This window comes from Schistocerca cancellata, chromosome 9, assembly GCF_023864275.1.
Source record: "Schistocerca cancellata isolate TAMUIC-IGC-003103 chromosome 9, iqSchCanc2.1, whole genome shotgun sequence".
NCBI lineage: Eukaryota > Metazoa > Arthropoda > Insecta > Orthoptera > Acrididae > Schistocerca > Schistocerca cancellata.
Genome location: NC_064634.1, coordinates 361,595,940 through 361,623,858, shown reverse-complemented (window position 1 = coordinate 361,623,858; position 27,919 = coordinate 361,595,940). Strand labels below are relative to the sequence as shown.

General features: G+C 45.4%; 1 protein-coding gene across 1 annotated transcript in view; it reads right to left on the bottom strand.

Moving 5' to 3' along the window:
- The window catches only part of LOC126101415 (protein O-mannosyl-transferase TMTC2-like), a 98,305-nt gene that overhangs the window by 46,736 nt on the left and 23,650 nt on the right, over positions 1-27,919 (bottom strand). The window contains exons 3-5 of the mRNA XM_049912077.1: positions 19,272-19,443; positions 8,474-8,494; positions 4,973-5,236 (exon numbers count right to left, since the gene is read on the bottom strand). Of these exons, the coding sequence (XP_049768034.1) occupies positions 4,973-5,236; positions 8,474-8,494; positions 19,272-19,443 (457 nt within the window). The remainder of the gene's footprint in view (positions 1-4,972; positions 5,237-8,473; positions 8,495-19,271; positions 19,444-27,919) is intronic.

Genomic DNA, 27,919 nt, shown 5'->3' with positions numbered 1-27,919 from the left:
GTGATTACCTGTAAATACCACATTAATGCAATAAATGCTCGCCCGCATCTCGTGGTCGTGCGGTAGCGTTCTCGCTTCCGACACCCGGGTTCCCGGTTTCGATTCCCGGCGGGGTCAGGGATTTTCTCTGCCTCGTGATGGCTGGGTGTTGTGTGCTGTCCTTAGGTTAGTTAGGTTTAAGTAGTTCTAAGTTCTAGGGGACTGATGACCATAGCTGTTAAGTCCCATAGTGCTCAGAGCCATTTGAACCAATAAATGCTCAAAATGATGTCCGTCAACCTCAATGCATTTGACAGTGCATGTAACGACATTCCTCTCAACAGAGAGTAGTTCGCCTTCCGTAACGTTCGCAGATGCACTGACAATGCACTGACGCATGTTGTCAGGCGTTGTCGGTGGATCACGATAGCAAATATCCTTCAACTTTCCCCACAGAGAAAAAGCCGGGGATGTCAGGTCCGGTGACGTGCGGGCCATGGTATGGTGCTTCGACGACCAATCCACCTGTCATGAAATATGTTATTCAATACCGCTTCAACCGCACGCGACCTATTTGCCGGACATCCATCATGTTGGAAGTTCTAATGGTTCTAACGGCTCTGAGCACTATGGGACTTATCATCTGAGGTCATCAGCCCCGTATAACTTAGAACTACTTAAACCTAACTAACCGAAGGACATCACATACATCCATGCCCGAGGCAGGATTCGAAGCTGCAACCGTAGCGGTCGCGCGGTTCCAGACTGAAGCGCCTAGAACCCCTCGACCACACCGGCCGGCCACACTCAGGAAGATGTCGTCGTCAGGAGAAACAAAGCTGGAGTTCTAGGGGTCGGAGTGTATCTTAGAGAATTTAAAAAGTTAATTGGGTAGTCGAAGACATACAGGGCGCTGTAAATTCCCCTTAAAAGCTTCTATGCCTTGTAGAGATGACTGAGTAGACAATATTTTGAATTGGAAGTCTTCTTCCGGAAACGTACGGTTTCGGGGCTGAAGCCGTTTGAAAACATGTTTGTTAGGTCGTTATGAAGAGGATAGTCATGCTTTGGGTTGCTTATATGGGATCGGCTGATGCCATTTGACGTCTATCCCGCCTCTCTGACCTAGTTCGATCCCTTATTCACGTGTCTCTGAGTGTTACATAAACATGGCTAAGTACACCGCCATTATGCTTCTGTACGGCTAAGCGCAGACTGCAGAGACACCAGGTGTGATAGAATGTGTGTATCGCAACATCATTCTCAGGTACAACGTAAGCGCCGAACTTGGTGGTCACCACATATAACATTGCTAGTAGTGGATCAGAATGCTAAACCTCTTTTGAGAAGGATAAAAACGGTTTAACTGTAAACAACAATGTTTTTGGAAACTGATTTACATTTCGTTTTTGTTCGTTTGCTTATTAATGAGTGGAGTTGTAGAACAAGTGATGTAATGAGTCACGCCTAATAAATCGCTTCTAAAAGTGGTTACGTTTCCATGTTACCAACATGTTCTCAAATGGTTGTTGCACCAAAAGATACTTTTCTGGACATGGATTCCAACACAAAATATTATCTAGTCAGGGCCCTGTACAAATCCTAGCAGTTTGTAATGAAATTCTTAGAGCACCATGTGTGAAGCTGGAATTGGTGAAGCGAAGTGACAAGGAAAACAGGACTTTTGGCAAGAACAGTACAGTGTTTTCAATACAGAATGCGATAGCTTTGGTACAGGAATAGATCTAAAAATTAATAAGAAAATAAGGACGTGGGTAGGCTTCTGTGAATTACATAGTGAACGTAGACAGGACAGCCACAATTCCCACTATCTAAATAGTTAAGTGAGACGAAAGTTTAATTGTGACAGCAGACTATAAATCGCTAGTAGGAGCAAGAGCAGAAGACAAAATGATGGAACGTGGACCGGCGGAAGTTGTCTGGTAGGATTTTGCAACCAGCAGAAATGTGCCTGGTTACTAAACAGTTATCACCGGAATAGTAGACAACACTCGATCACTCAAGAAAATCCATGTAGATAGGAAATCAGAGCACACGTACAAAATGAAGATACAAAATATTTAATTGCGCGAAAACGAGACAAGCATTGTCTAATGAACATACATCACAGTATGACGTGTCATATTTCCTTGAAGCGGAGTGGAGATATCGGTGGTGCGAATGCACTCGTAATTATGAGCTGCCGCTGTAATTCCGGGTGGTCTGATTGTCGCTACTAGCGAGATCAATAACTGTTTTCCCGACTTATCGCCTTTGTGGTGTCTGTAGAGCACAGTTAACGGTCGCAACAGGGCGCCTAAACGCTAGGATCATTTAGCCTGCATGCCGTACTGGCCTCGGGAAGACTCCTTGACGCCAGATGAACTCGGGTTCCGATGAGGTTGAGATCTTGCTGTACAGGCTATTTAAGTCTCGCGTTTCGAAGAAAACAACCGACTGCGTAAAAGAGGACCGTATCTCTGGTGCCTCTCTCGTGTATTCATGCGCGAAGGGCCGTTCAAATTCGGCATAAAAGGCTGCCTTTACGTCATCTTGGAGAGAATTACTGTGTTCTGAACTACACTCCTGGAAATGGAAAAAAGAACACATTGACACCGGTGTGTCAGACCCACCATACTTGCTCCGGACACTGCGAGAGGGCTGTACGAGCAATGATCACACGCACGGCAAAGCGGACACACCAGGAACCGCGGTGTTGGCCGTCGAATGGCGCTAGCTGCGCAGCATTTGTGCACCGCCGCCGTCAGTGTCAGCCAGTTTGCCGTGGCATACGGAGCTCCATCGCAGTCTTTAACACTGGTAGCATGCCGCGACAGCGTGGACGTGAACCGTATGTGCAGTTGACGGACTTTGAGCGAGGGCGTATAGTGGGCATGCGGGAGGCCGGGTGGACGTACCGCCGAATTGCTCAACACGTGGGGCGTGAGGTCTCCACAGTATATCGATGTTGTCGCCAGTGGTCGGCGGAAGGTGCACGTGCCCGTCGACCTGGGACCGGACCGCAGCGACGCACGGATGCACGCCAAGACCGTAGGATCCTACGCAGTGCCGTAGGGGACCGCACCGCCACTTCCCAGCAAATTAGGGACACTGTTGCTCCTGGGGTATCGGCGAGGACCATACGCAACCGTCTCCATGAAGCTGGGCTACGGTGCCGCACACCGTTAGGCCGTCTTCCGCTCACGCCCCAACATCGTGCAGCCCGCCGCCAGTGGTGTCGCGACAGGCGTGAATGGAGGGACGAATGGAGACGTGTCGTCTTCAGCGATGAGAGTCGCTTCTGCCTTGGTGCCAATGATGGTCGTATGCGTGTTTGGCGCCGTGCAGGTGAGCGCCACAATCAGGACTGCATACGACCGAGGCACACAGGGCCAACACCCGGCATCATGGTGTGGGGAGCGATCTCCTACACTGGCCGTACACCACTGGTGATCGTCGAGGGGACACGGTACATCCAAACCGTCATCGAACCCATCGTTCTACCATTCCTAGACCGGCAAGGGAACTTGCTGTTCCAACAGGACAATGCACGTCCGCATGTATCCCGTGCCACCCAACGTGCTCTAGAATGTGTAAGTCAACTACCCTGGCCAGCAAGATCTCCGGATCTGTCCCCCATTGAGCATGTTTGGGACTGGATGAAGCGTCGTCTCACGCGGTCTGCACGTCCAGCACGAACGCTGGTCCAACTGAGGCGCCAAGTGGAAATGGCATGGCAAGCCGTTCCACAGGACTACATCCAGCATCTCTACGATCGTCTCTATGGGAGAATAGCAGCCTGCATTGCTGCGAAAGGTGGATATACACTGTACTAGTGCCGACATTGTGCATGCCCTGTTGCCTGTGTCTATTTGCCTGTGGTTCTGTCAGTGTGATCATGTGATGTATCTGACCCCAGGAATGTGTCAATAAAGTTTCCCCTTCCTGGGACAATGAATTCACGGTGTTCTTATTTCAATTTCCAGGAGTGTAATTGCAATTACAGCCAGCAAAAATAATGGGGCATCATTAGTGTCTGTTAGCTAGGTCTCGCCCGCTCACGCATCAAATTAATGTCAAAATCAATTCGTGTCGTACTGTCATTGCTAACCTCAAAGGTTCCTTAATCTCTAATTAACGTAATTCTGACGTGACGATAATAATTTGCCATCCCTATAGAAGGTTCACAGAAGAGATTCAGTGAAGTTTGGAAGGTAGGAGACGAGGTACTGGCAGAACTAAAGCTGTGAGGGTGGGTAGTGAGTCGTGCTTTGTTAGCTCAGTTGGTAGAGCACATGCCCGCGAAATGGCAAAGGTCCCGAGTTCGAGTCTCAGTCCGGAACACAGTTTTAATCTGCCAGGAAGTTTCAGGCCACAGCAGTCGACTCACCCCAACGCCGCCACACACTGAACCCATGGTTATTGTGCGGTTCGGCCTCCAGTGAACCCCACGGGAATGTCTCACACCAGACGAATGTTACACCAATGTTTGCGTGGTGGAGTAGTTATGGTGTACGCGTAGGTAGAGAAAATGTGTGCGAAACAATCGCCGACATAGGATAACTGAAGCCGAATAAGGGGAACCAGACCGCATTCGCCGAGGCAGATGGAAAACAGCCTTAAAACCCATCGACAAACTGGCCGGCACACCGGACCTCGACACTAATCCGCCGGGCGGATTCGTACCGGGGACCGGCACGCCTTCCTGCCCGGAAGGAAGTTAGACCGTCCACTTCCCTGTACTCCGCCTACGTAATTTCCAGACCAAATCCTGTGGCCACAATGCCAACAGGCGGTATTCAGTAACGTGGTAGGCGGTGACGGTAATGATTTTGATCAGCAGTGTATACTTCTTCATATTGGCGTCGACTTTCATCCGGAAAGTAGCTATCAGTGTAGATATATGTACGTATACGCACCCGCGCGGATCTCTACGTTTCGATAAGGGGCCCACGGGCTGGCAGGGCGGGTGTGCTGCCACAGACGAGCTTACCTGCGCGATGCGGTGCGGCAGACAGGCCCGGAAGGCGAGGGCGAGAGCGACGTAGAAGGCGGCGGCGACGGCGGCGCGCGGCTCCAGCGGCGAGTGCAGCAGCGGCACGGCCGCCATGCCCCAGTCGAAGCAGAGCGCCGTGGGGCACAGCAGCAGGTGCAGCCAGCTGAAGGCGGGCAGGTAGGACAGCGAGAGCGCGCGCGTCACCAGCCGCGGCGCGCGCGACGCCGGGTTGTCCGCCGCCGACCACGGCACGCCGCCCCCGCCGCCCCCGCAGGCCGCCGCCAGCGCCAGCCGCGCCGCCGCCAGCGCCGCCAGCGACGCCGACGCCACGCACAGCGACCGCAGCGCCCGACGCCCGCGGCGCTGTGGGCCGGGTCACGGAAATCGTCACACCAGCCACTCCCGTCTACGTCTACATCTACAGGGGTTGGACAGAAATACGGAAACACCACGAGAAATGCATGCTGGAACATAAATGCAGATAAATAAATAAATCTTCTGCTACCAGTCACGATTATTCTTTATTTTACTATTCGCATTCGAGAAATAATTCCCATTTTCAAGTGCATTTTTTGTGTGTAGTAAGCAATTTCTTTTGATGTTGTCAGTGTGTAGCAGAAGAATTATTTATTTATAAACAAACCTATTGTTTTACAGTCGCAGGATTTCAGAAACCATTTATAATGGATCAAATCAGATAAATGCAGATGCTAATGAAAACCAGTTGCGCAGTTGAACTCGACCACGAACGGCCCCTGTACGATGTCCTCCATACGCTGCAAGTGTCAGTCGTGGTGAGAACAATGTTGACCGAATTACGTTCTAGGTCAGTGAATTATGAGCAAATAATTGCTGCTAATTCGGTGGATGCTTCCATAACCAAGGCAGCCCACGTGCTTGGTGTTTCAAGAGGCATCGTACCGAAGATTTATAGTGGCTACAGGGAATGTGAACAAACAACACGGACGAAAGTGTGTCTTGAGTAACCGTGACAGACGGTCACTGAACAGAACTGTGACGAAAAGGTAAGAGGACAATAGCTGCAAAAGTCACTGCAGAATTGAATGTCGCACTCTAGAACCCTGTCAGAAGCTAAAACAAGAAGGGAGCTCCATAAGAAAGAATTGAAATTCCCAGACCATTCATCGGTACTAAAAATGACAGCAGTCTGGAAACCTCGTGCCGCACCCAATCCTGGACTATGGCGCAATGGAAGAAAGATACTTTGTCGGATGAATCTTCATCCACACCGTTGCCAACTAGACACGGAACCACGCCATAGTGTGGTATTCCATGGTCCCAAGTGGTTTGCTAGGTCCTATTCCTGCCAAGTATTACGCTGAGAACATTTTCGCTGATGAGGTCCTCCCTTGTTGCGATGTTTCTCTCCCAATAATTATGCTGTGCTTCAAGATAACAATGCTTCTGTTCACGCAACTCTCATCGTCCAGGACTGGTCTCCTCAACACGAGGATGAACTGCCGCACCACACCTGGCCATCAGCGTCACCAGATCTCAACATCATTGAGCCTTTGGTGTCTACTTTGGAAGCAAGGCTGCTTCGTCGTGTCCACCTCCACGTTCGTTACCTGAACGTGACTCTACTTTGCCGGAACAACGGTATAAAACTCCTTTGAGAACCATGTCGCGCCTGTATTTAGAAATTCCGAGACCACTGGAAGCTCTTTCGAATGTTAACAAGTTTGCTACACTGCGTTAGGCATGGTAATGTGTTGATGTTTTGGTGTTTCCATAGTGTTGCCGTTCCCCTGTACATCTGTAATGTGCGAACCACTGTAGCTTGTGTGCCAGGAGGTACTTCCGAATGTGCCGTTTATTAGAAACTCTTTACTGTTCAGTCACGTATGGAGCGCGCGAAGACTGAATGATTAAACGACTCTGTGCGTTCTCTAACTGGCCTCATACGATGGCCATTGTAATAAATAACTGCAGAGATCGCTTAATGCTGGTTTTTGTTCCCGCTGGGTCCCTCGTTGTCTAACCGAACACCATAAAGAGCAAAGGAGAACCATCTGTGCGGAATTGCTTGCTCGTCATGTGGCTGAGGGTGACAATTTCTTGTCAAAGATTGTTACAGGCGATGAAACATGGGTTCATCACTTCGAACCTGAAACAAAACGGCAATCAATGGAGTGGCGCCACACCCACTCCCCTACCAAGAAAAAGTTTAAAGCCATACCCTCAGCCGGTAAAGTCATGGTTACAGTCTTCTGGGACGCTGAAGGGGTTATTCTGTTCGATGTCCTTCCCCATGGTCAAACGATTAACTCTGAAGTGTATTGTGCTACTCTTCAGAAATTGAAGAAACGACTTCAGCGTGTTCGTAGGCACAAAAATCTGAACGAACTTCTCCTTCTTCATGACAACGCAAGACCTCACACAAGTCTTCGCACCCGAGAGGAGCTCACAAAACTTCAGTGGACTGCTCTTCCTCATGCACCCTACAGCCCCGATCTCGCACCGTCGGATTTCCATATGTTTGGCCCAATGAAGGACGCAATCCGTGGGAGGCACTACGCGGATGATGAAGAAGTTATTGGTGCAGTACGACGTTGGCTCCGACATCGACCAGTGGAACGGTACCGTGCAGGCATACAGGCCCTCATTTCAAGGTGGCGTAAGGCCGTAGCATTGAATGGAGATTACGTTGAAAAATAGTGTTGTGTAGCTAAAAGATTGGGGAATAACCTGGTGTATTTCAATGCTGAATAAAACAACCCCTGTTTCAGAAAAAAAATGTGTTGCATTACTTATTGAACTGCCCTCGTACATAGAGATTAGGGTGAATACAAGAATATCCTCAGAGGTTCTTAGAAGCTTTGAGAAAGGCCGCCTGGAATGACTGTGGAATACCTCGCAAAAATAAGATTCAGATAGTATTGACGAACAGTTTGTTAGGTGACTGACACATAATTCCCACATGACACACGTTAAGACTTGTAAGCATCGTTTTCTGTTACGCTACGTTCCTTAGCAGTGTTTTGTTGTACGAGATTTTCTTCTGGAAGCACGTGGTCGGACTTGTTTTGCATGACTGATTATTAGTTGTGTGTCTATTAGTTTTCGACAACGGCCTTGCCGCAGTGGATGCACCGGTTCCCGTGAGATCACCGAAGTTAAGCGCTATCGGGCGTGGTCGGCGCTTGGATGGGTGACCATCCAGGCCACATGCGCTGTTGCCATTTTTCGGAATGCACTCAGCCTCGTGATGCCAATTGAGGAGCTACTCGACCGAACAGTAGCGGCTTCGGTCAAGAATCCCATCTTACGACTGGGAGAGCGGTGTGCTGACCCCACGCCCCTCCTGTCCGCATCCTCCATCGAGGATGACACGGCGCTCGGATGGTCCTGGTAGGCCACTCGTGGCCTGACGGCGGAGTGCTTTTTATTTTCGGTACTTTAGACGGAAACAATTGACTTGACATACGAGCTGTGGTTATTAAATAACGTGACTGATGCTGTCACAGAGTAAGTACGCATGAGCCAAAGACGAGCAACCAATAGCTGTGAGGCGTGGAGCCTTCTCAGTCGAAGATACTAGCGTATCTGGTGTCTGTAGACGAATTAGTGTGGTGGTCGCCTTCGTTTGTGTAAGGGCTGTTATTCTGATTTGCCGGAAACATGATACGTACAGAGCAACGAATTCCCATAAAGTTTCACACGAAATTGCTCCTGCAATTTATCTTGTACTAAAATATGGCAAAGACTGTTTATCACGTACGCGTGTTTTTCCGTGGTTCGAGGTTTCCATAACGGCCGAGAAGTCGTTGTAGATGACTCACGCCCGTGGCGCCCCTCAGCATCAAGCACAGATGAAAACGTACGTAATCTCATTAGGTCTGATCGTCGGTTGAGTATTCGGTCACTTTCTGAAATTTTAGGAATTGAAAAAGAGTGCATAACGCAAATTTTACATAACCAATTTAACATGACAAAAGTGTACTCTGCCGAGAATTATGAGGAGCGAACAAAAAGAAGCTCGTGAAGATCTTTCTACTGTCACTTTCAATACAACTGAAAATGATCCTAATTTTCTAGAAAGAGTGATAACATGCGAAGATTTTTGGGTTTTTCACTTATGATCCAGAAACTAAGCGACAGTCCACGAAGGAAGGGCACAGTTTCACCGAGAGCGAAAAAAGCTGGTATGTGCAAATCGAGATCCAAAACGATGATGATTCTTTTTTCTGCATTCATAGAATTGTGTATCTCCACTGGGTTCCTAAAGATCAAACTGTTGACGTTACTACTTTAAGGTTCTTGCTCAAGTTCGCTAGAAAATGCGAAATGAATGACCCGAATTGTGGAAGAAGTCATGGGTCCTGCATCAAGACAACACACAGGCTCATACCGTATTGTCTGTTAATGGGCTCCTAGCGAAGTACGGCATCCAGTTGTTAGACAGTCGTCATTCGTCTGCCCTAGAACCTTGCGACTTTTGTCTACACCACAAGGTTAAATCTGCTTTAAAAGGAAGAAGATTTCTGTCTGTTGAAGCAGTGAAATAAAAAGCGGCATGGGACATAAAGCAGCTCCATGAGAAAGACTTCCAGCAGTGTAACATCAATGGAAAATTCGTATGGAGTGTTGCTGAGATAGAGGAGGGGAGTATATTCAGGGCGACAACTACTAAATAGATATGTTTTTGAAATAAAACATTTTACACCAATAATCTCGTTATTTTGTAGCCTCTCCTCGTAATCCGTTAGTAGGATCGTTTGCAGACTCGTTAGCTGTAGTCTACAAGTAGTACGGGTTACCCGATTGCTCAAAGGCGTCGGCTGTCGCAGTACAATTCCCCTACCATGTGGTGGCCGTCCACTGCATTCAGTTGACTTCTGATGTTCACGACATATATGTGTGACTCCGTACTCTGTATGAAGACTTTTATTTCTGGGCTGTGTCTGAAACGCGTCAACAAATTAGAAGTTTCGAAACAGCAAGTGACCTGTTACTCTAGAGACCTATTCAGCAGTGGGAGAAGTCTGTCAAGTTACATCATGGTTATAGGGATCCTGCACGACTTCATGTCGCATATTAAGGCAATAAACGAAAAGTATCTTTCACTTCAAATCGGTTTTTTTGTTACTCAAAATGTTCGCCTTTAAAATTTATGCACTTTTGCCTGCATTCCAGCCAGATCTGGAAACGTTGTTTATACTCTGCTCTTGGAGCCCAAAAATATGATTTTGGAAGAAAATTGTCCGCACATATTCTGTTTCACATAAGGGAAAAGAAAGACGCAGTCAGATAGTTGGCATAGCTGCATTGTCATAATGCAGGCTGGTGAGATGGCTGCGGTTGCTTTTGTTGATATCATCGATGACTTCAGCCAAGCAGTTCGATACCGTTCTTCATTTCCCTTTCTTAGATCAGTGTCAAATGAATGGGTCATGCCCATTGTAATTAAAGAAACAAACAGCCAATTTCTGGGATGTTCCTCATTGACGAACTACATTTGTTGCTTATGGTTCATCTTCGACCACGCAAGCACATAATAGCTGCTTATTTTCCAGTTCGTACGAGTATATAAAAGTGTACGATGTGATATACGGAATTTGCACTTCTCCAGTGTAATTGTTTTGAGAATTCCCGTACAGCAGTTGACCTGAGATAGTTTTTGAGCCTTGAGCAAGTTATGCAAAAGCCATTGGAAACAGAACTTTGTTGCAGCTGAATGTTTGTGTATAACTGACTGCACTACAATTTTCTATAGGCCTGAGGATGCCTTTTATGTTACGGTAAGTCTCTTGCAGGAACGACTGAAATATCAATGTTTTGCAATCTAAACTTTCGCAAACATTCAAAATTTAATGGAATCAATAACGCACATTACATATTCAACATATAACAAGAAAGTAATAATGTAATTTGTTGTTGTTGTTGTTGTTGTTGTTGTTGTGGTCTTCACTCCTGAGTCTGGTTTGATGCATCTCTAAATGCTACCCTATCCTGTGCAAGCTTGTTCATCTCCCAGTACCTACAGCAACTTACATCCTTCTGAATCTGCTTAGTGTATTCATCTCTTGGTCCCCCTCTACGACTTTTACCCTCCACACTGCTCTCCAACACTAAATTGGTGATCCCTTGATGCCTCAGAACATGCCCTACCAACCGATCCCTTCTTCTAGTCAAGTCGAGCCACAAATTCCTCGCCAATTCTATTCAATACCTCCTCATTAGTTATGCGATCCACCCATCCAATCTTCAGCATTCTTCTGTAGCACCACATTTCGAAAGCTTCTATTCTCTTCTTGTCCAAACAATTTATCGTCTGTTTCACTTCCATACATGGCTGCACTCCATACAAATACTTTCAGAAACGAATCTCTTACACTTAAATCTACACTCGATGTTAACGAATTTCTCTTCTTCAGAAACGCCTTCCTTGCCATTGCCAGTCTACATTTTATATCCTCTCTACTTCGCCCATAATCAGTTATTTTGCTCCCCAAATAGCAAAACTCCTTTACTACTTTAAGCGTCTCATTTCCTAATCTAATTCCCTCAGCATCGCCCGACTTAATTCGACTACATTCCATTATCCTCGTTTTACTTTTATTGATGTTTATCTTATATCGTCTGGAACCGCACGACAGCTACGGTCGCAGGTTCGAATCCTGCCTCGGGCATGGATGTGTTTGATGTCCTTAGGTTAGTGAGGTTTAAGTAGTTCTAAGTTCTAGGGGACTGATGACCTTAGAAGTTAAGTCCCATAGTGCTCAGAGCCATTTGAATAATTTTTTGATCCATCTTATATCCTCCTTTCAAGACACTGTCCATTGCGTTCAACTGCTCTTCCGAGTCCTTTGCTGTCTCTGACAGAACTACAATGTCATCAGCAAACCTCAAAGATGTTATTCCTCCTCAATGGATTTTAATTCCTACTCCGAATTTTTCTTTTGTTTCCTTTACTAATTGCTCAATATACAGATTGAATAACATCGGGGATAGTCTACAACCTTGTCTCACTCCCTTCCCAACCACTGCTTCTCTTTAATGCCCCTTCTTATAACTGCCATCTGATTTCTGTACAAATTGTAAGTACCCTTTTGCTCCCTGTATTTTACCCCTGCCACCTTCAGAATTTTAAAGAGAGTATTCCAGTCAACATTATCAAAAGCTTTCTCTAAGTCAACAAATGCTAGAAACGTAGGTTTACCTTTCCTTAACCTATCTTCTAAGATAAGTCGTAGGGTCAGTATTGCCTCCCGTGTTCCAATACTTCTACGGAATCCAAACTAATTCCCACTATATCTAACTTTGACCTATATCTAACTCGGACCTTGCGGTTGGTGGGGAGCCTTGCGTGCCTTAGCGATACAGATAACCGTACTGTAGGTGCAAGCACGAAGGAGGGATATCTGTTGAGACGCCAGACAAACGTGTGGTTCCTGAAGAGCTGCGGCAGCCTTTTCAGTAGTTGCAGGGGCACCACTCTGGATGATTGACAGATCTGGCCCTGTAACACTAACCAAAACAGCCTTGCTGTGCTGGTACTGCAAGCAAGCTGAAAGCAAGCGGAAACTAGACCCGTAATTTTTCCCGAGGGCATGAAGATTTATTCTATGCTTAAATAATGATGGCATCCTCTTGGGTAAAATATTCCGGAGGTAAAATAGTCACCCATTCAGATCTCCGGGCGGGGACTACTCAAGAGGACGTCGTTATCAGGATAAAGAAAACTGACGTTCTACGGATCGGAGCGTTGAATATCAGCTCACTTAATCGGGCAGGTAGGTTAGAAAATTTAAAAAGGCAAATGGATAGGTCAAAGTTAGATATAGTGGGAATTATCGAAGTTCGGTGGCAGGAAGAACAAAACTTTTGGTCAGGTGAATACAGGGTTATAAATACAAAATAAAATAGGGATAATGCAGGAGTAGGTTTAATAATGAATAAAAAATAGGAGTTCGGGTAAGCTACTACAAACAGCATAGTGAACGCATTATTGTGGCCAAGATAGACACGAATCCCACGCCTACTACAGTAGTACAAGTTTATATGCCAACTAGCTCTGCAGATGATGAAGAAATTGATGAAATGTATGATGAGATAAAAGAAATTCTTGAGATAGTGAAGGGAGATGAAAATTTAATAATCATGGGTGAGTGGAATTCGATAGTAGGAAAAGGGAGAGAGGGAAACGTAGTAGGTGGATATGGATTGGAGTAAGAAATGAAAGAGGAAGCCGCCTGGTAGAATTTTGCACACAGCATAACTTAATCATAGCTAACACTTGGTTCAAGAATCATAAAAGAAGGTTGTATACATGTAAGAAGCCTGAAGATACTAGAAGGTATCAGATAGATTACATAATGGTAAGACAGAGATTTAGGAACCAGGTTTTAAATTGTAAGATATTTCCAGGGGCAGATGTGAACTCTGACTACAATCTATTGATTATGAACTGTAGATTAAAACTGAAGAAACTGCAAAAAGGTGGGAATTTAAGGAGATTGGACCTGGATAAACTGACTAAACCAGAGGTTGTACAGAGTTTCAGGGAGAGCATGGGGGAACAATTGACAGGAATGGGGGAAAGAAATACAGTATAAGAAGAATGGGTAGCTTTGAGGGATGAAGTAGTGAAGGCAGCTGAGAATCAAGTACGTACAAAGACGAGAACTAGCAGATATCCTTGGGTAACAGAAGAAATATTGAATTTAATTGATGAAAGGTGAAAATATAAAAATGCAGTAAATGAAGCAGGTAAAAGGGAATACAAACATCTCAAAAATGATATCGACAGGAAGTGCGAAATGGCTAAGCGGGTATGGATAGAAGACAAATGTAAGGATGTAGAGACTTGTCTCAGGAGGGGTAAGATAGATACTGTATGTACTTGTATGAATATCAAGAGCTCAGATGGAAACCTAGTTCTAAGCAAAGAAGGGAAAGCAGAAAGGTGGAAGGAGTATATAGAGGGTCTATACAAAGGCGATGTATTTGAGGACAATATTCTGGAAATGGAAGAGAATGTAGATGAAGATGGAATGGGAGGTATGATACTGCGTGAAGAGTTGGACAGAGCACCGAAAGACCTAAGTCGAAACAAGGCCCCTGGAGTAGACAACATTCCATTAGAACTACTGACAGCCTTGGGAGAGCCAGCCCTGACAAAACGCTACCATCTGGTGAGCAAGATGTATGTGACAGGTGAAATACCCTCAGAATTGAAGAAGAATATAATAATTCCAATTCCAAAGAAAGCAGATGTTGACAGATGTGAAAATTACCAAACTATCAGCTTAATAAGTCACTGCTGCCAAATACTATCGCGAATTCTTTACAGACGTATGGAAAAACTGGTAGAAGCCGACCTCGGAGAAGATCAGTTTGGATTCCGTAGAAGTATTGGAACACCTGAGGCAATCCTGACCCTACGACTTATCTTAGAAGATAGGTTAAGGAAAGGTAAACCTACGTTTCTAGCATTTGTTGACTTAGAGAAAGCTTTTGATAATGTTGACTGGAATACTCTCTTTAAAATTCTGAAGGTGGCAGGGGTAAAATACAGGGAGCAAAAGGCTACTTACAATTTGTACAGAAATCAGATGGCAGTTATAAGAAGGGGCATTAAAGGGAAGCAGTGGTTGGGAAGGGAGTGAGACAAGGTTGTAACCTATCCCCGATGTTATTCAATCTGTATATTGAGCAATTAGTAAAGGAACTGAAAGGCAAAGGTCCCGAGTTCGAGTCTCGGTCGGGCACACAGTTTTAATCTGCCAGGAAGTTTCATATCAGCGCACACTCCGCTGCAGAGTGAAAATCTCATTCTGGAAACATCCCTCAGGCTGTGGCTAAGCCATGTCTCCGCAATATCCTTTCTTTGAGGAGTGCTATTTCTGCAAGGTTTGCAGGAGAGCTTGGAAGGCAGGAGACGAGGTACTGTCAGAAGTAAAGCTGTGAGTACCGGGCGTGAGTCGTGCTTCGGTAGCTCAGTTGGTAGAACACTTGCCCGCGAAAGGCAAAGGTCCGAGTTCGAGTCTCGATCGGGTACACAGTTTTAATCTGCCAGGAAGATTCATATCAGCGCACACTCCGCTGCAGAGTGAAAATCTCATTCTGGAAATTTCTGTATACAAGTCGGCCCTGGTGGTCTAGCGGCAAAGCCCTTGCCTGGAAACCGGGAGACTGGACACGGATGTTTGTCTTAGTTATAATCTAACATTTACCTCTCAACGATGTCAGGAGGCACCAGAAACAACGCGTGGTTTCGAATTCCACGTTAAACATTAGGTTCCCCATCCCTGGTCGCATAACTGGGATAGGTTACCGACACGAAAGTCGCTGAAGTGGCGTCCAGTAGAAAGATCTGCACCAGGCTACTACGCCACACAAACATATTCCTATTAACTATGTACATAAACTTTCGTGTGGAACCTTCGGATCGTGAGTTCTACTCACACTTGTCCTGTGTATATGATTAACACTGCAGCGCGCATCGAAGATCGGCGGTGTTGGGAGCTCGCGGAGCGATGACATATTCGGCGAATGACTGACCTGCTGGTTTCCATGGCATTAATTCCATCGAGCACGTGTGGGGTGGATTGGGTATACTGCAGCACGTCCACATAAACGGACGACCATCCAACAGCTGTCAACCGCACTGGTGGAGGAATGGAAATACCGCATCACAAGAACGGCTTATCAGCTATGTGGCCAGTATTTGAGCACGTTGCAGAGCACGCACTGCTGTATGTGACCAACACCCACCGTGTTAAGGACCGTGTACCGCCTCGCCTTTAGTAGTGTGCAGGGAACGATCATAAATCGCTGTGACTTCAGATTAAGTATCGTTTCTGAATGTGAGTGCCACTTCTGTAAGACTTACTGCATATTTAATTGAGATACCTTCTGTAGTGCACTGTAACAATTCTTCCTACGTATGATGCAATGTTCATCGAGTTATGTTACTTGGCTGTGATACGTCATGTGAAAATAACTTTCGTCGTCAAGGTTTGCACACCAGTATACATACCATTATTTCCTCGAGGTCATGTTGCCATACGATTAAGGCAAATAAAAAGCTAGTATGTTCCATAATTAGTAGTGATCAACGGCATCAGTGGCAAAAGATTCCGGCTTCCTCCCTAACTCGAACCTCTGGGAGGAGACCATGAGGAAAAGCTTGAATAACCAACGGCAGGATAATATTCTACGAGGCGGAGCATAGAATGTAAGAAGTTCGTACGCAGTAGGAAAGGTAAAAAATCTGTAAAGGGAAATGAAAAGATCCTACGTAGTTGTTCATGGAGTCAGTGAAGTGAAATAGAAAGAAGACAAGACGAATGCAGGGTAATATCAAAAGTAGCAGAAACTCGCGTAACGGGAGTAGCATTCGTTACAAATAGGAAAGCAGGCCAGAGAGTCAGCTACTGTGAACAGGTCAGTGACTGGATTGTTCTCATCAAACTCGACATTAAGCCAACGTCAACAACAATTGTTCAGGTATACTTGGAAAAGGTATAAATAGCAGATGAAGAAATAGAGAAAGTTTAGGAGTGTATGAAACCAGTAATACAATACGTAAACAGTGATGAAAATCGATTAGTCATGGGGCATAGCAACGTTACTGTAGGGGAAAGCATAGAATAAATTGTTACACGACGTATGGGTTTCGCAGTAGAAATGAGAGGGGAGAAATAATAATTGAGTTCTAGAATAAATTTCGGATAGTAGTAGTGAATATTCTGTTCAAAAATCGCAAGAGGAGGAGGTGTACTAGGAAAAGATGGAGACACGGGAAGGTTCCCGATGTATAATATCATAGACAGAGATTCCGAAATCTGAAGCCACTGACAAGAATAATACAAAGATGAATGGAAAAGCAAAGTGAGGATTGCAACGCGAGGAAAAGTCAAGACAAGCTCTTAAGATTTGTCGACCTGGAAAAAGTGATCAACGGCTTAAAATTACGCAAAATGTTTGAAATTCTGAGGAAAATAGGGTTAAGCTGAAGGGCAAGACGGATAATATGAAATATGCAGAAGAACCAAGAGGGAAAATCAAGAACAAAATTCTCAGATTTAAAAAAAGTCTAAGACAGGGATGTAGTCTTCCGCCCTAACTGTTCAGTCTATACATCGAAGAAGCAATAATGAAACCCAATGATCAGATTCGTTGATGACATTGCTATTCTCAGTGAATGTGAAGATGAACTACTTGAAATGTTGGATGGTATGAATAGTATAATGAGTGCAGAATACGGACTAAGAGTAAACCTGAAAAAGACAAAGATAATAAAATGCAGCAGAAATATAAATAGAAGGATACTTAATATGAAAATTGATGGTCAAGAAATAGACGAAGGAGTTCTGCTACTTTGAATGCAAAATTACCTGTAATGGAAAAAGCAAGGAGAACATAAAAAGCAAACTACAAAGGATGAGAGGGTATTTCTGTCACTGTATGTTTGTGAATCATGGACAATTAAAAAACCAGAACAGAAGTGAGTCGAAGAGTTTGATGTGCGGTTCTACAGAATATTGTTGAAAATTTAGTGGACTGATAAAGAAAGAGAAGGGTCTCCACAGAATCGACGAAGACAGGAACATGTGGAAAATACTGACAAGAAGAAGAGATAGGATGAGAGGATGTGCGCTAAGACACCAGGAAACAATCTCGATGGCACTAGATAGAGCCGTAGAGGGTAAAAACTGTAAAGCAAGACAGAGATTGAAATTCATCCAGCCAATAGTCGAGAACGTAGGTTGCATGTGGTTCTCTGAGACGAAAAGGTTTTACGCGGGAGAGGAATTCGTGGCCAGGCCAGTCACGAGGCTGATGATTCAAAAGTATGAGATTTCATCATATTTCAGTCCCCAGTAATCTCCACGAAATACAAGTTCGAGATAACCCTGTTTGGGAAGGTGAGATGTCCATCAGATTAATTTCAAATGTATGTTGTGTGCAAACCAGCAAACTAATTTCATGCAACTAGGTAACCATATCTCATCAACCATTGCTAGCTAGTGTAATAGCTCTCTTTCATTAAAAGAGCATACTGAGAATGCTGTTTATACGCTCACTCGTCAAATAGAACAAGCTTTAAATAATAATCAGAATGAAAAAGGTTGTGCTGAATAAGTCAGGCAGTGTTGGAAAGGCAGAAAATTTTAGTGTCTGGGGAAACAATTATTAAGGGAGCCACACGTTTCTATTTTCGGTCCACTACTGCTTCCTATATATTTGGATGACCTTTTATTTAACATTCAACAAGCAAAATTGGTACTTTTAGTAGACGAAACTAGTGTTATAATAAATCTCATAAGAGGGAAAGTAACAGTAGCAATGGAAAATGATATTTTCGAAAGAATCACTAAGCGAATCTCTGAAAATGGGCTCTCCCTAAATTTTGAAACAACACACTACAGTTAGTTCTGTACAACAAATAGAATCATACCAACAACTGATGAAGTACATGCGCAGGAGTCAGTATATAGGGTAGAAACTCCAAATTTTTGGGTGTACATATCGATGAAAACTTGAACTGGAAGAAACATATTACTCAGCTTCTCAGACAATTAAGTTTAGCTTCCTTTGCTCTTCGTATAATTACTAAAGTTGAAAACAGACCTATCAACCTCCTGACATATTTAGCAATATTGCTGTGCGGAGTCATTTTCTAGCGAAACTCGTCACTTAGAAAGAAAGTATTGATTGCACATAAGCGAGCAGAAATAAAAATACATGGTTTTCATCCACGTTCGTCATGTAGGTACCTGTTCAGGGAGCTAGACATTTTAATTGCACCGTCGCAGTGCTTATATTCACTAATAAAATTCGTCGTATATAATCCATCGCATTTTGAGAAGAACAGAGTTGTCCACATCTACAACACTAGAGGGTGAAATGAGCTTTGTTAATCACTATTGAAGCTGCCAGTGGCACAGAAAGGAGTTCAATATGCAGCAACGAAATATTTTGACCATTTGCCCAATAAAATAAGATTCCTGACAGGTAGCGAAGCAAATTTTAAATCTTATTTTAAAAACATTTCTGCTAGCTGCTTCTATTCAGTGACGAATTTCTACTTTAAAACTAGTAGCCAGTAAAAAGAAAAAGTATGGCCCTATCAGTAGGGTTAAAATTGGTAATGTGTTCATTAATGTTGACACTAATCATATATACGTATCCTGCGAACTGACTCGTTCCGCACCATTTTCATAAAAAGAGTCGTTCAGATTATCTATTAAGGAAAGCCAAAGCCAAGAAAAGAAGACTCGCTAAGGTGGCGACTTTGTTTAACAGATGAGTGTCGAGTACTGACAGTGGCGAGCAGCTGCCGCGGCCCGGCGATTCCCCTCTCTGCCAGCAGCGCCACGTCGTAGGCGACGCAGATGGCGAGCGCCGCGATGCCCGTCTCCTTGAAGAGCAGCGCGCATGCGCTCAGCAGAACGCTCGCCACCAGCTGGAGCAGCGGGCCGCCGCTGACGCTGTTCCTGCCGGCAACAAGTGGCGCACGCACAGTAGCCTGGCGTCACTACATCACCAACGTGTTTTGTCCACTACTGGGTTAATGAGTTTGGTTATCAACTGTAAACTTATCTTCAGTCCAAACTTCAACAAAATATTAAGCGACTTCAATTAAAAATACAGCAGGCTTAAGGGAATAGAGACGTATACAGTATGGGACTGTTAGGAAGTGCAAAATGGTCAAGCAGAAGTGACTAGGCGAGAAGTGAAACGGTGTATAAGTATACATGACTAGCGAAAAAACAATACAAAGGTGTTTGGAGACAACAGAGGCAGGCACAGGGTGATATTATTGAACTACATGAAAAAAAGGTAAGTTACACTACTGGCCATTAAAATTGCTACACCAGGAAGAAATGCAGATGATAAAGGGGTATTCATTGGACGAATATATTATACTAGAACTGACATGTGATTACATTTTCACGCAATTTGGGTGCATAGATCCTGAGAAATCAGTACCCAGAAGAGCCACCTCTGGCCGTAATAACGGCCTTGATACGCCTGGGCATTGAGTCAAACAGAGCTTGGATGGCGTGTACAGGTACAGCTGCCCTCGCAGCTTCAACACCATACCACAGTTCATCAAGAGTAGTGATTGGCGTATTGTGACGAGCCAGTTGCTCGGCCACCATTGACCAGACGTTTTCAATTGGTGAGACATCTGGAGAATGTGCTGGCCATGGCAGCAGTCGAACATTTTCAGTATCCATAAAGGCCAGTACAAGACCTGCAACATGCGGTCGTGCATTATCCTGCTGAAATGTAGGGTTTCGCAGGGATCGAATGAAGGGTAGAGCCACGGGTCGTGACACATCTGAAATGTAACGTCCACAGTTCAAAGTGCCGTCATTGCGAACAAGGGGTGACCGAGACGTGTAACCAATGGCACCCCATACCATCACGCCGGGTGATACGTCAGTATGGCGATGACGAACACACGCTTCCAATGTGCGTTCACCACGATGTCGCCAAACACGGATGCGACCATCATGATGGATGGATTCATTGGAAAAAAATGACGTTTTGCCATTCGTGCACCCAGGTTCGTCGTTGCGTACACTATCGCAGGCGCTCCTGTCTGTGATGCAGCGTCAAGGGTAACCGCAGCCATGGTCTCCGAGCTGATAGTCCATGCTGCTGCAAACGTCGTCGAACTGTTCGTGCATATGGTTGTTGTCTTGGAAACGTCCCCACCTGTTGACTCAGTGATCGAGACGTGGCTGCACGATCCGTTACAGCCATGCGGATAAGATGCCTGTCATCTCGACTGCTAGTGATACGAGGCCGTTGGAATCCAGCATGGCGTTCCGTATTACCCTCCTGAACCCACCGGTTCCGTATTCTGATAACGGTCATTGTATCTCGACCAACGCGAGCAGCAATGTCGCGATACGATAAACCGCAATCACGATAGGCTACAATCCGATATTTACCAAAGTCGGGAACGGGATGGTACGCATTTCTCCTTCTTACACGAAGCATCACCACAACGTTTCACCAGGCGAAGCCGGTCAACTGCTGTTTGTGTATGAGAAATCGGTTGTAAACTTTCCTTATGTCAGCACGTTGTAGGTGTCGCCACCGGCGCCAACCTTGTGTGAATGCTCTGAAAAGATAATCATTTGCATATCACAGCATCTAATTACTGTCGGTTAAATTTCGCGTCTGTAGCACGTCAACTTCGTGGTGTAGCAGTTTTAATGGCCAGTAGTGTAGTTTCAAACTACGGGGTGCACACACTTTATTCAACATGTAAACGTCACTACAGATGTACGGATTTCGGTTGTGACATGTCCGATACGACTGCCATGAGTGGCGATAATGTCGAGCAGACGAATAGCGAATGAAGAGTCAGAATCAGAAATGGTTTTGGAGTTATTGCTGAACACCTCGTCTTTAATATAGCCCCCAAAAAGGAGTCGCACGTGTTCAGATCCGGAGAAATGACCGTCAATCGAAGCTCATGCCAGTGGTCTCTGGATACCCCAGAGCCAGAATGCGCTCTCTAAACTGCTCCTCCATGACGTCAAATACTCTCCTGCTTCGGTGGGGTCTAGCTCCGTCTTGCATGAACCACATATTGTCGAAATCAGCACAGTGTCGGTAAGGAATATCACACCGATTATTCCGTGACTGGACAATGCGCACCACACCGTCACCCGTTGCGGGTGAAGAGACTTCTCGATCGCGAATTGCTGATTCTCAGTCCCTTAAATGCGCCAATTCTGCTTACTGACGAACCCATCGAAATGAAAGTGGGTTTCGTCGCTAAAACGAAGCCATGCATGCGCACATATTAATGCATAACACGCACCGCGGCCAACTACGCAGTTTGAACGTCCTAGCGCAAATCGTTCAGAAGTTAAAACGATTTTATTCCACACAGTTCAGTAATCGTCGCCCTGTATATGAATATTAAGAGCTCACACTGGAAGCTCTTGCCATCAAGAACAAGTCCCCAGCAGTGGGATCGACTTTTGGAAACTATCTACACGGTGATACAGGTTACGTGGGCTGCTTCTGTGTTGGCAGCGCTGTGTAGCGCTCTGCAGTGGATCTCTGACTGCGCGTTCTTTGTAAGGAACGCTGTGGCTGCTCAGACTCGTTGTTGGAAGTTAATCGCCAGTAGTATTGGGCAGCTGGCAGTTAGTCGCCAGCACTGACGAAAGCAGTGTTGGGCAGTTGGAGGCGAACAACCAGCAGTGTTGGATGTCAGATGTGAGAAGTTAGCACTGATGCAGGGTAGAGGTCTGAAGTGTTAGCGTGGGCTAACGATCTGTATACGTTCGACTTGGAGACTGAATATTATTCACGATGTCAAGACGATTTATATTCGTGTTTGAACTGGATGCCACATTAACCTTTGCCTTTCGCGGGCAAGTGCTCTACCATCTGAGCTACCCAAGCGCGACTCACGCCCCCTCCCCTCAGCTTTACTTCCGCCAGTACCTCGTCTCCTACTTTCCAAACTTCACAGAAGCTCTCCTGCGAATCTTGCAGAACTAGCACTCCTGGAAGAAAGGATATTACGGAGACATGACTAAGGGCTGTGGCTAAGCACCACTGTCAATGTAGTTTACCGTACGTTTAGTTTTTTAATGTCAACAGACATCGTTCCATTTAAAAAAGTGTGTGTTTGCCCGAAAGTGCTCCCTGCCGCCGTTGGATAAGCAGCTGCAGCAGCAAGTCGTATACTCCTAGCTCACTCATTTGTTACATAGTTTAATTCTTAATTTCTTTGCGTGTTTTTCGTACTTGCATTGTTTAATTCATAAATTTCGGGCGTATTATAGTATTTGAGAGTTGTAGCATCGCGTTTTAGTACCTGAATAGTGTAAAATCGCGTAGTCTCCTTCCGCCGCCGAGCAGTGTGTCAGCAGTGCACAAGTGGCAGCATTACTGCATTTACTAGGCAATCTTGTATTTTAATAACTGTTTAAATTTTGTGTCGATTTGTTTGCGCTCTCTGTAGATTAGTTCAGAAGTTCTTTGCACAACAGTTTTTACCATGGATAGGGACTGCAACTGCTGTGTTCGGATGCAGGCTGAGTTGGCATTCCTTCGCTCCCAGCTTCAGGCAGTGTTGGCTTCGGTCACACAGCTTGAGGCTGTTGCCAATGGGCATCACTGTGGGGGTCCGGATGGAGGTTTGTCGCACGCATCCCCCGATCGGACTACAACTGTGGTTGCCCGGGATACTGCCCACATTGAGGCTGATTCCTCACCTGTGGTAAAGTAGGAGGTCGTCTCAAGGTGTGGCAGGGGGCGAAAGACATTCCGGAGGGATGAACGGAAGGCCTGTCTGACGAACCGGTTTCAGGCTCTGTCTCAGGCTGATACTGATCTTCGGCCTGACATGGCTGCTTGTCCTGTTCCAGTGGTTGCCCCTCAGTCTGCAAGATCCGGGCGGTCGCAGAGAGTGGGCTTACTGGTAGTTGGGAGCTCCAACGTCAGGCGCGTAATGGGGCCCCTTAGGGATATGGCAGCAAGGGAGGGGAAGAAAACCAAAGTGCACTCCGTGTGCATACCGGGGGGAGTCATTCCAGATGTGGAAAGGGTCCTTCCGGATGCCATGAAGGGTACAGGGTGCACCCATCTGCAGGTGGTCGCTCATGTCGGCACCAATGATGTGTGTCGCTATGGATCGGAGGAAATCCTATCTGGCTTCCGGCGGCTATCTGATTTGGTGAAGACTGCCAGTCTCGCTAGCGGGATGAAAGCAGAGCTCACCATCTGCAGCATCGTCGACAGGGCTGACTGCGGACCTTTGGTACAGAGCCGAGTGGAGGGTCTGAATCAGAGGCTGAGACGGTTCTGCGACCGTGTGGGCTGCAGATTCCTCGACTTGCGCCATAGGGTGGTGGGGTTTCGGGTTCCGCTGGATAGGTCAGGAGTCCACTACACGCGACAAGCGGCTACACGGGTAGCAGGGATTGTGTGGCGTGGGCTGGGCGGTTTTTTAGGTTAGATGGCCTCGGACAAGTACAGAAAGGGCAACAGCCTCAACGGGTGCGGGGCAAAGTCAGGACATGCGGGGACCAAGCAGCAATCGGTATTGTAATTGTAAACTGTCGAAGCTGCGTTGGTAAAGTACCGGAACTTCAAGCGCTGATAGAAAGCACCGAAGCTGAAATCGTTATAGGTACAGAAAGCTGGCTGAAGCCAGAGATAAATTCTGCCGAAATTTTTACAAAGGTACAGACGGTGTTTAGAAAGGATAGATTGCATGCAATCGGTGGTGGAGTGTACGTCGCTGTTAGTAGTAGATTATCCTGTAGTGAAGTAGAAGTGGATAGTTCCTGTGAATTATTATGGGTGGAGGTTACACTCAACAACCGAGCTAGGTTAATAATTGGCTCCTTTTACCGACCCCCCGACTCAGCAGCATTAGTGGCAGAACAACTGAGAGAAAATTTGGAATACATTTCACATAAATTTTCTCAGCATGTTATAGTCTTAGGTGGAGATTTCAATTTACCAGATATAGACTGGGACACTGAGATGTTTAGGACGGGTGGTAGGGACAGAGCATCGAGTGACATTATACTGATTGCACTATCCGAAAATTACCTCGAGCAATTAAACAGAGAACCGACTCGTGGAGATAACATCTTGGATCTACTGATAACAAACAACCCGAACTTTTCGACTCTGTAAGTGCAGAACAGGGAATCACTGATCATAAGGCCGTTGCAGCATCCCTGAATATGGAAGTTAATAGGAATATAAAAAAAGGGAGGAAGATTTATCTGTTTAGCAAGAGTAATAGAAGGCAGATATCAGACCACCTAACAGATCAAAACGAAAATTTCTGTTCCGACACTGACAATGTTGAGTGTTTATGGAAAAAGTTCAAGGCAATTGTAAAATGCGTTTTAGACAGGTACGTGCCGAGTAAAACTGTGAAGGACGGGAAAAACCCACCGTGGTACAACAACAAAGTTAGGAAACTAGTGCGAAAGCAAAGGGAGCTTCACTCCAAGTTTAAACGCAGCCGAAACCTCTCAGACAAACAAAAGCTAAACGATGTCAAAGTTAGCGTAAGGAGGGCTATGCGTGAAGCGTTCAGTGAATTCGAAAGTAAAATTCTATGTACCGACTTGACAGAAAACCCTAGGAAGTTCTGGTCTTACGTTAAATCAGTAAGTGGATCGAAATAGCATATCCAGACACTCTGGGACGATGACGGCACTGAAACAGAGGACGACACGCGTAAAGCTGAAATACTAAACACCTTTTTCCAAAGCTGTTTCACAGAGGAAAACCGCACTGCAGTTCCTTCTCTAAATCCTCGCACAAACGAAAAAATGGCTGACATCGAAATAAGTGTCCAAGGAATAGAAAAGCAACTGGAATAACTCAACAGAGGAAAGTCCACTGGACCTGACGGGATACCAATTCGATTCTACACAGAGTACGCGAAAGAACTTGCCCCCTTCTAACAGCCGTGTACCGCAAGTCTCTAGAGGAACGGAAGGTTCCAAATGATTGGAAAAGAGCACAGGTAGTCCCAGTCTTCAAGAAGGGTCGTCGAGCAGATGCGAAAAACTATAGACCTATATCTCTGACGTCGATGTGTTGGAGAATTTTAGAACATGTTTTTTGCTCGAGTATCATGTCGTTTTTGGAAACTCAGAATCTACTATGTAGGAATCAACATGGATTCCGGAAACAGCGATCGTGTGAGACCCAACTCGCTTTATTTGTTCATGAGACCCAGAAAATATTAGATACAGGCTCCCAGGTAGATGCTGTTTTTCGTGACTTCCGGAAGGCGTTCGATACAGTTCCGCACTGTCGCCTGATAAACAAAGTAAGAGCCTACAGAATATCAGACCAGCTGTGTGGCTGGATTGAAGAGTTTTTAGCAAACAGAACACAGCATGTTGTTATCAACGGAGAGACGTCTACAGAAGTTAAAGTAACCTCTGTCGTGCCACAGGGGAGTGTTATGGGACCATTGCTTTTCTCAATATATATAAATGACCTAGTAGATAGTGTCGGAAGTTCCATGCGGCTTTTCGCGGATGATGCTGTAGTATACAGAGAAGTTGCAGCATTAGAAAATTGTAGCGAAATGCAGGAAGATCTGCAGCGGATAGGCACTTGGTGCAGGGAGTGGCAACTGACCCTTAACATAGACAAATGTAATGTATTGCGAATACATAGAAAGAAGGATCCTTTCTTGTATGATTATATGATAGCGGAACAAACACTGGTAGCAGTTACTTCTGTAAAATATCTGGGAGTATGCGTGCGGAACGATTTGAAGTGGAATGATCATATAAAATTAATTGTTGGTAAGGCGGGTACCAGGTTGAGATTCATTGGGAGAGTCCTTAGAAAATGTAGTCCATCAACAAAGGAGGTGGCTTACAAAACACTCGTTCGACCTATACTTGAGTATTGCTCATCAGTGTGGAATCCGTACCAGATCGGGTTGACGGAGGAGATAGAGAAGATCCAAAGGAGAGCGGCGCGTTTCGTCACAGGGTTATTTGGTAACCGTGATAGCGTTACGGAGATGTTTAACCAACTCAAGTGGCAGACTCTGCGAGAGAGGCGCTCTGCATCGCGGTGTAGCTTGCTCGCCAGGTTTGGAGAGGGTGCGTTTCTGGATGAGGTATCGAATATATTGCTTCCCCCTACTTATACCTCCAGAGGAGATCACGAATGTAAAATTAGAGAGATTCGAGCGCGCACGGAGGCTTTCAGACAGTCGTTCTTCCCGCGAACCATACGCGACTGGAACAGGAAAGGGAGGTAATGACAGTGGCACGTAAAGTGCCCTCCGCCACACACCGTTGGGTGGCTTGCGGAGTATAAATGTAGATGTAGATGTATGTATTACCGGAAATTGTTTATGGGCTAACAAATCGAGCGCCAGACTACCAATCACTTCTGTGAAAAGCACTCATTTTCCATTTCCGCAATATCTGCGGTGCAAGGTTTAGTTGGTTCATCTTGTTTATTGCTTATTTAGCTCGATCAGACACAGAAAATGATGTGTAAAATATGGCAGCTAGGTGATGGTACAGAGAGAATTTTATTTTGTTGAGAACGAGTATTTTTGCTGTGCTATTCAGACAGCAGAGAGCTGAAGAGAAAAAAGAGGGGGTACAATGAGAATATGATACCGGAAACATGGAGTTCGATTGTCCCTACGCTTGTCGGCGCCTAACCATGAAAACTGGTCGTAGACTTGTGTGATATGGTCGAGAAAGCGTACGTCGCAGATGTATCATACACAAGCATCCATCTCCAGTTCTTGCCTGCGTGTGTTTTCGTGCGGAAGTGCTTGAGGAAAGGGGAATATTAGTGTATCTACGAACTTCTTAGTAATAATCATCTTCTCTTCTAAGAGTCCATTAACACTGTGTAGGGTAATAATAAAATTTCTCATAGTTCTGATCATTCAAGATTTTTCCTGCGCTCCTTCTGGACGCTAGGCAGCAGGTGAGAGTGTAAGACACGGCGAGGATTTTCCGTACATCTGGTAACCATAATGACACGTGATTGTAGTTTGCGTTCAATGTATCTAGACTACCGTTAATACCGATTTGAGGGCGTCTAACTCCAATGCTTTCATATACGTAAAGTTTCCCTGTAAATTGACATAAAATGGCAAAATACTTCATGTTTCTGCGCGAAATGGAATGGACTGTTTAAGCTAGTTATGACAATTTGTTAGAGACGGTAAGTGAACGTGCAGACGGTGTTGCATCCTTGTCAACAAAGCTACAAAAAATCTGAAAAATACGAAGAGCGTAAGTAGTGTGACACGTTTTATGTGCCTAGTCTCACATTTTCCAGGAGGACCAATATACATTGTATCTTGTTTTTTACGTAGCTTATTTGTATTCAAAACACTGATGAGGTATTCATACACCAGAGAATTCCTGATCAACTCATCGCTGCAGGAAATAATAAGATAAATTA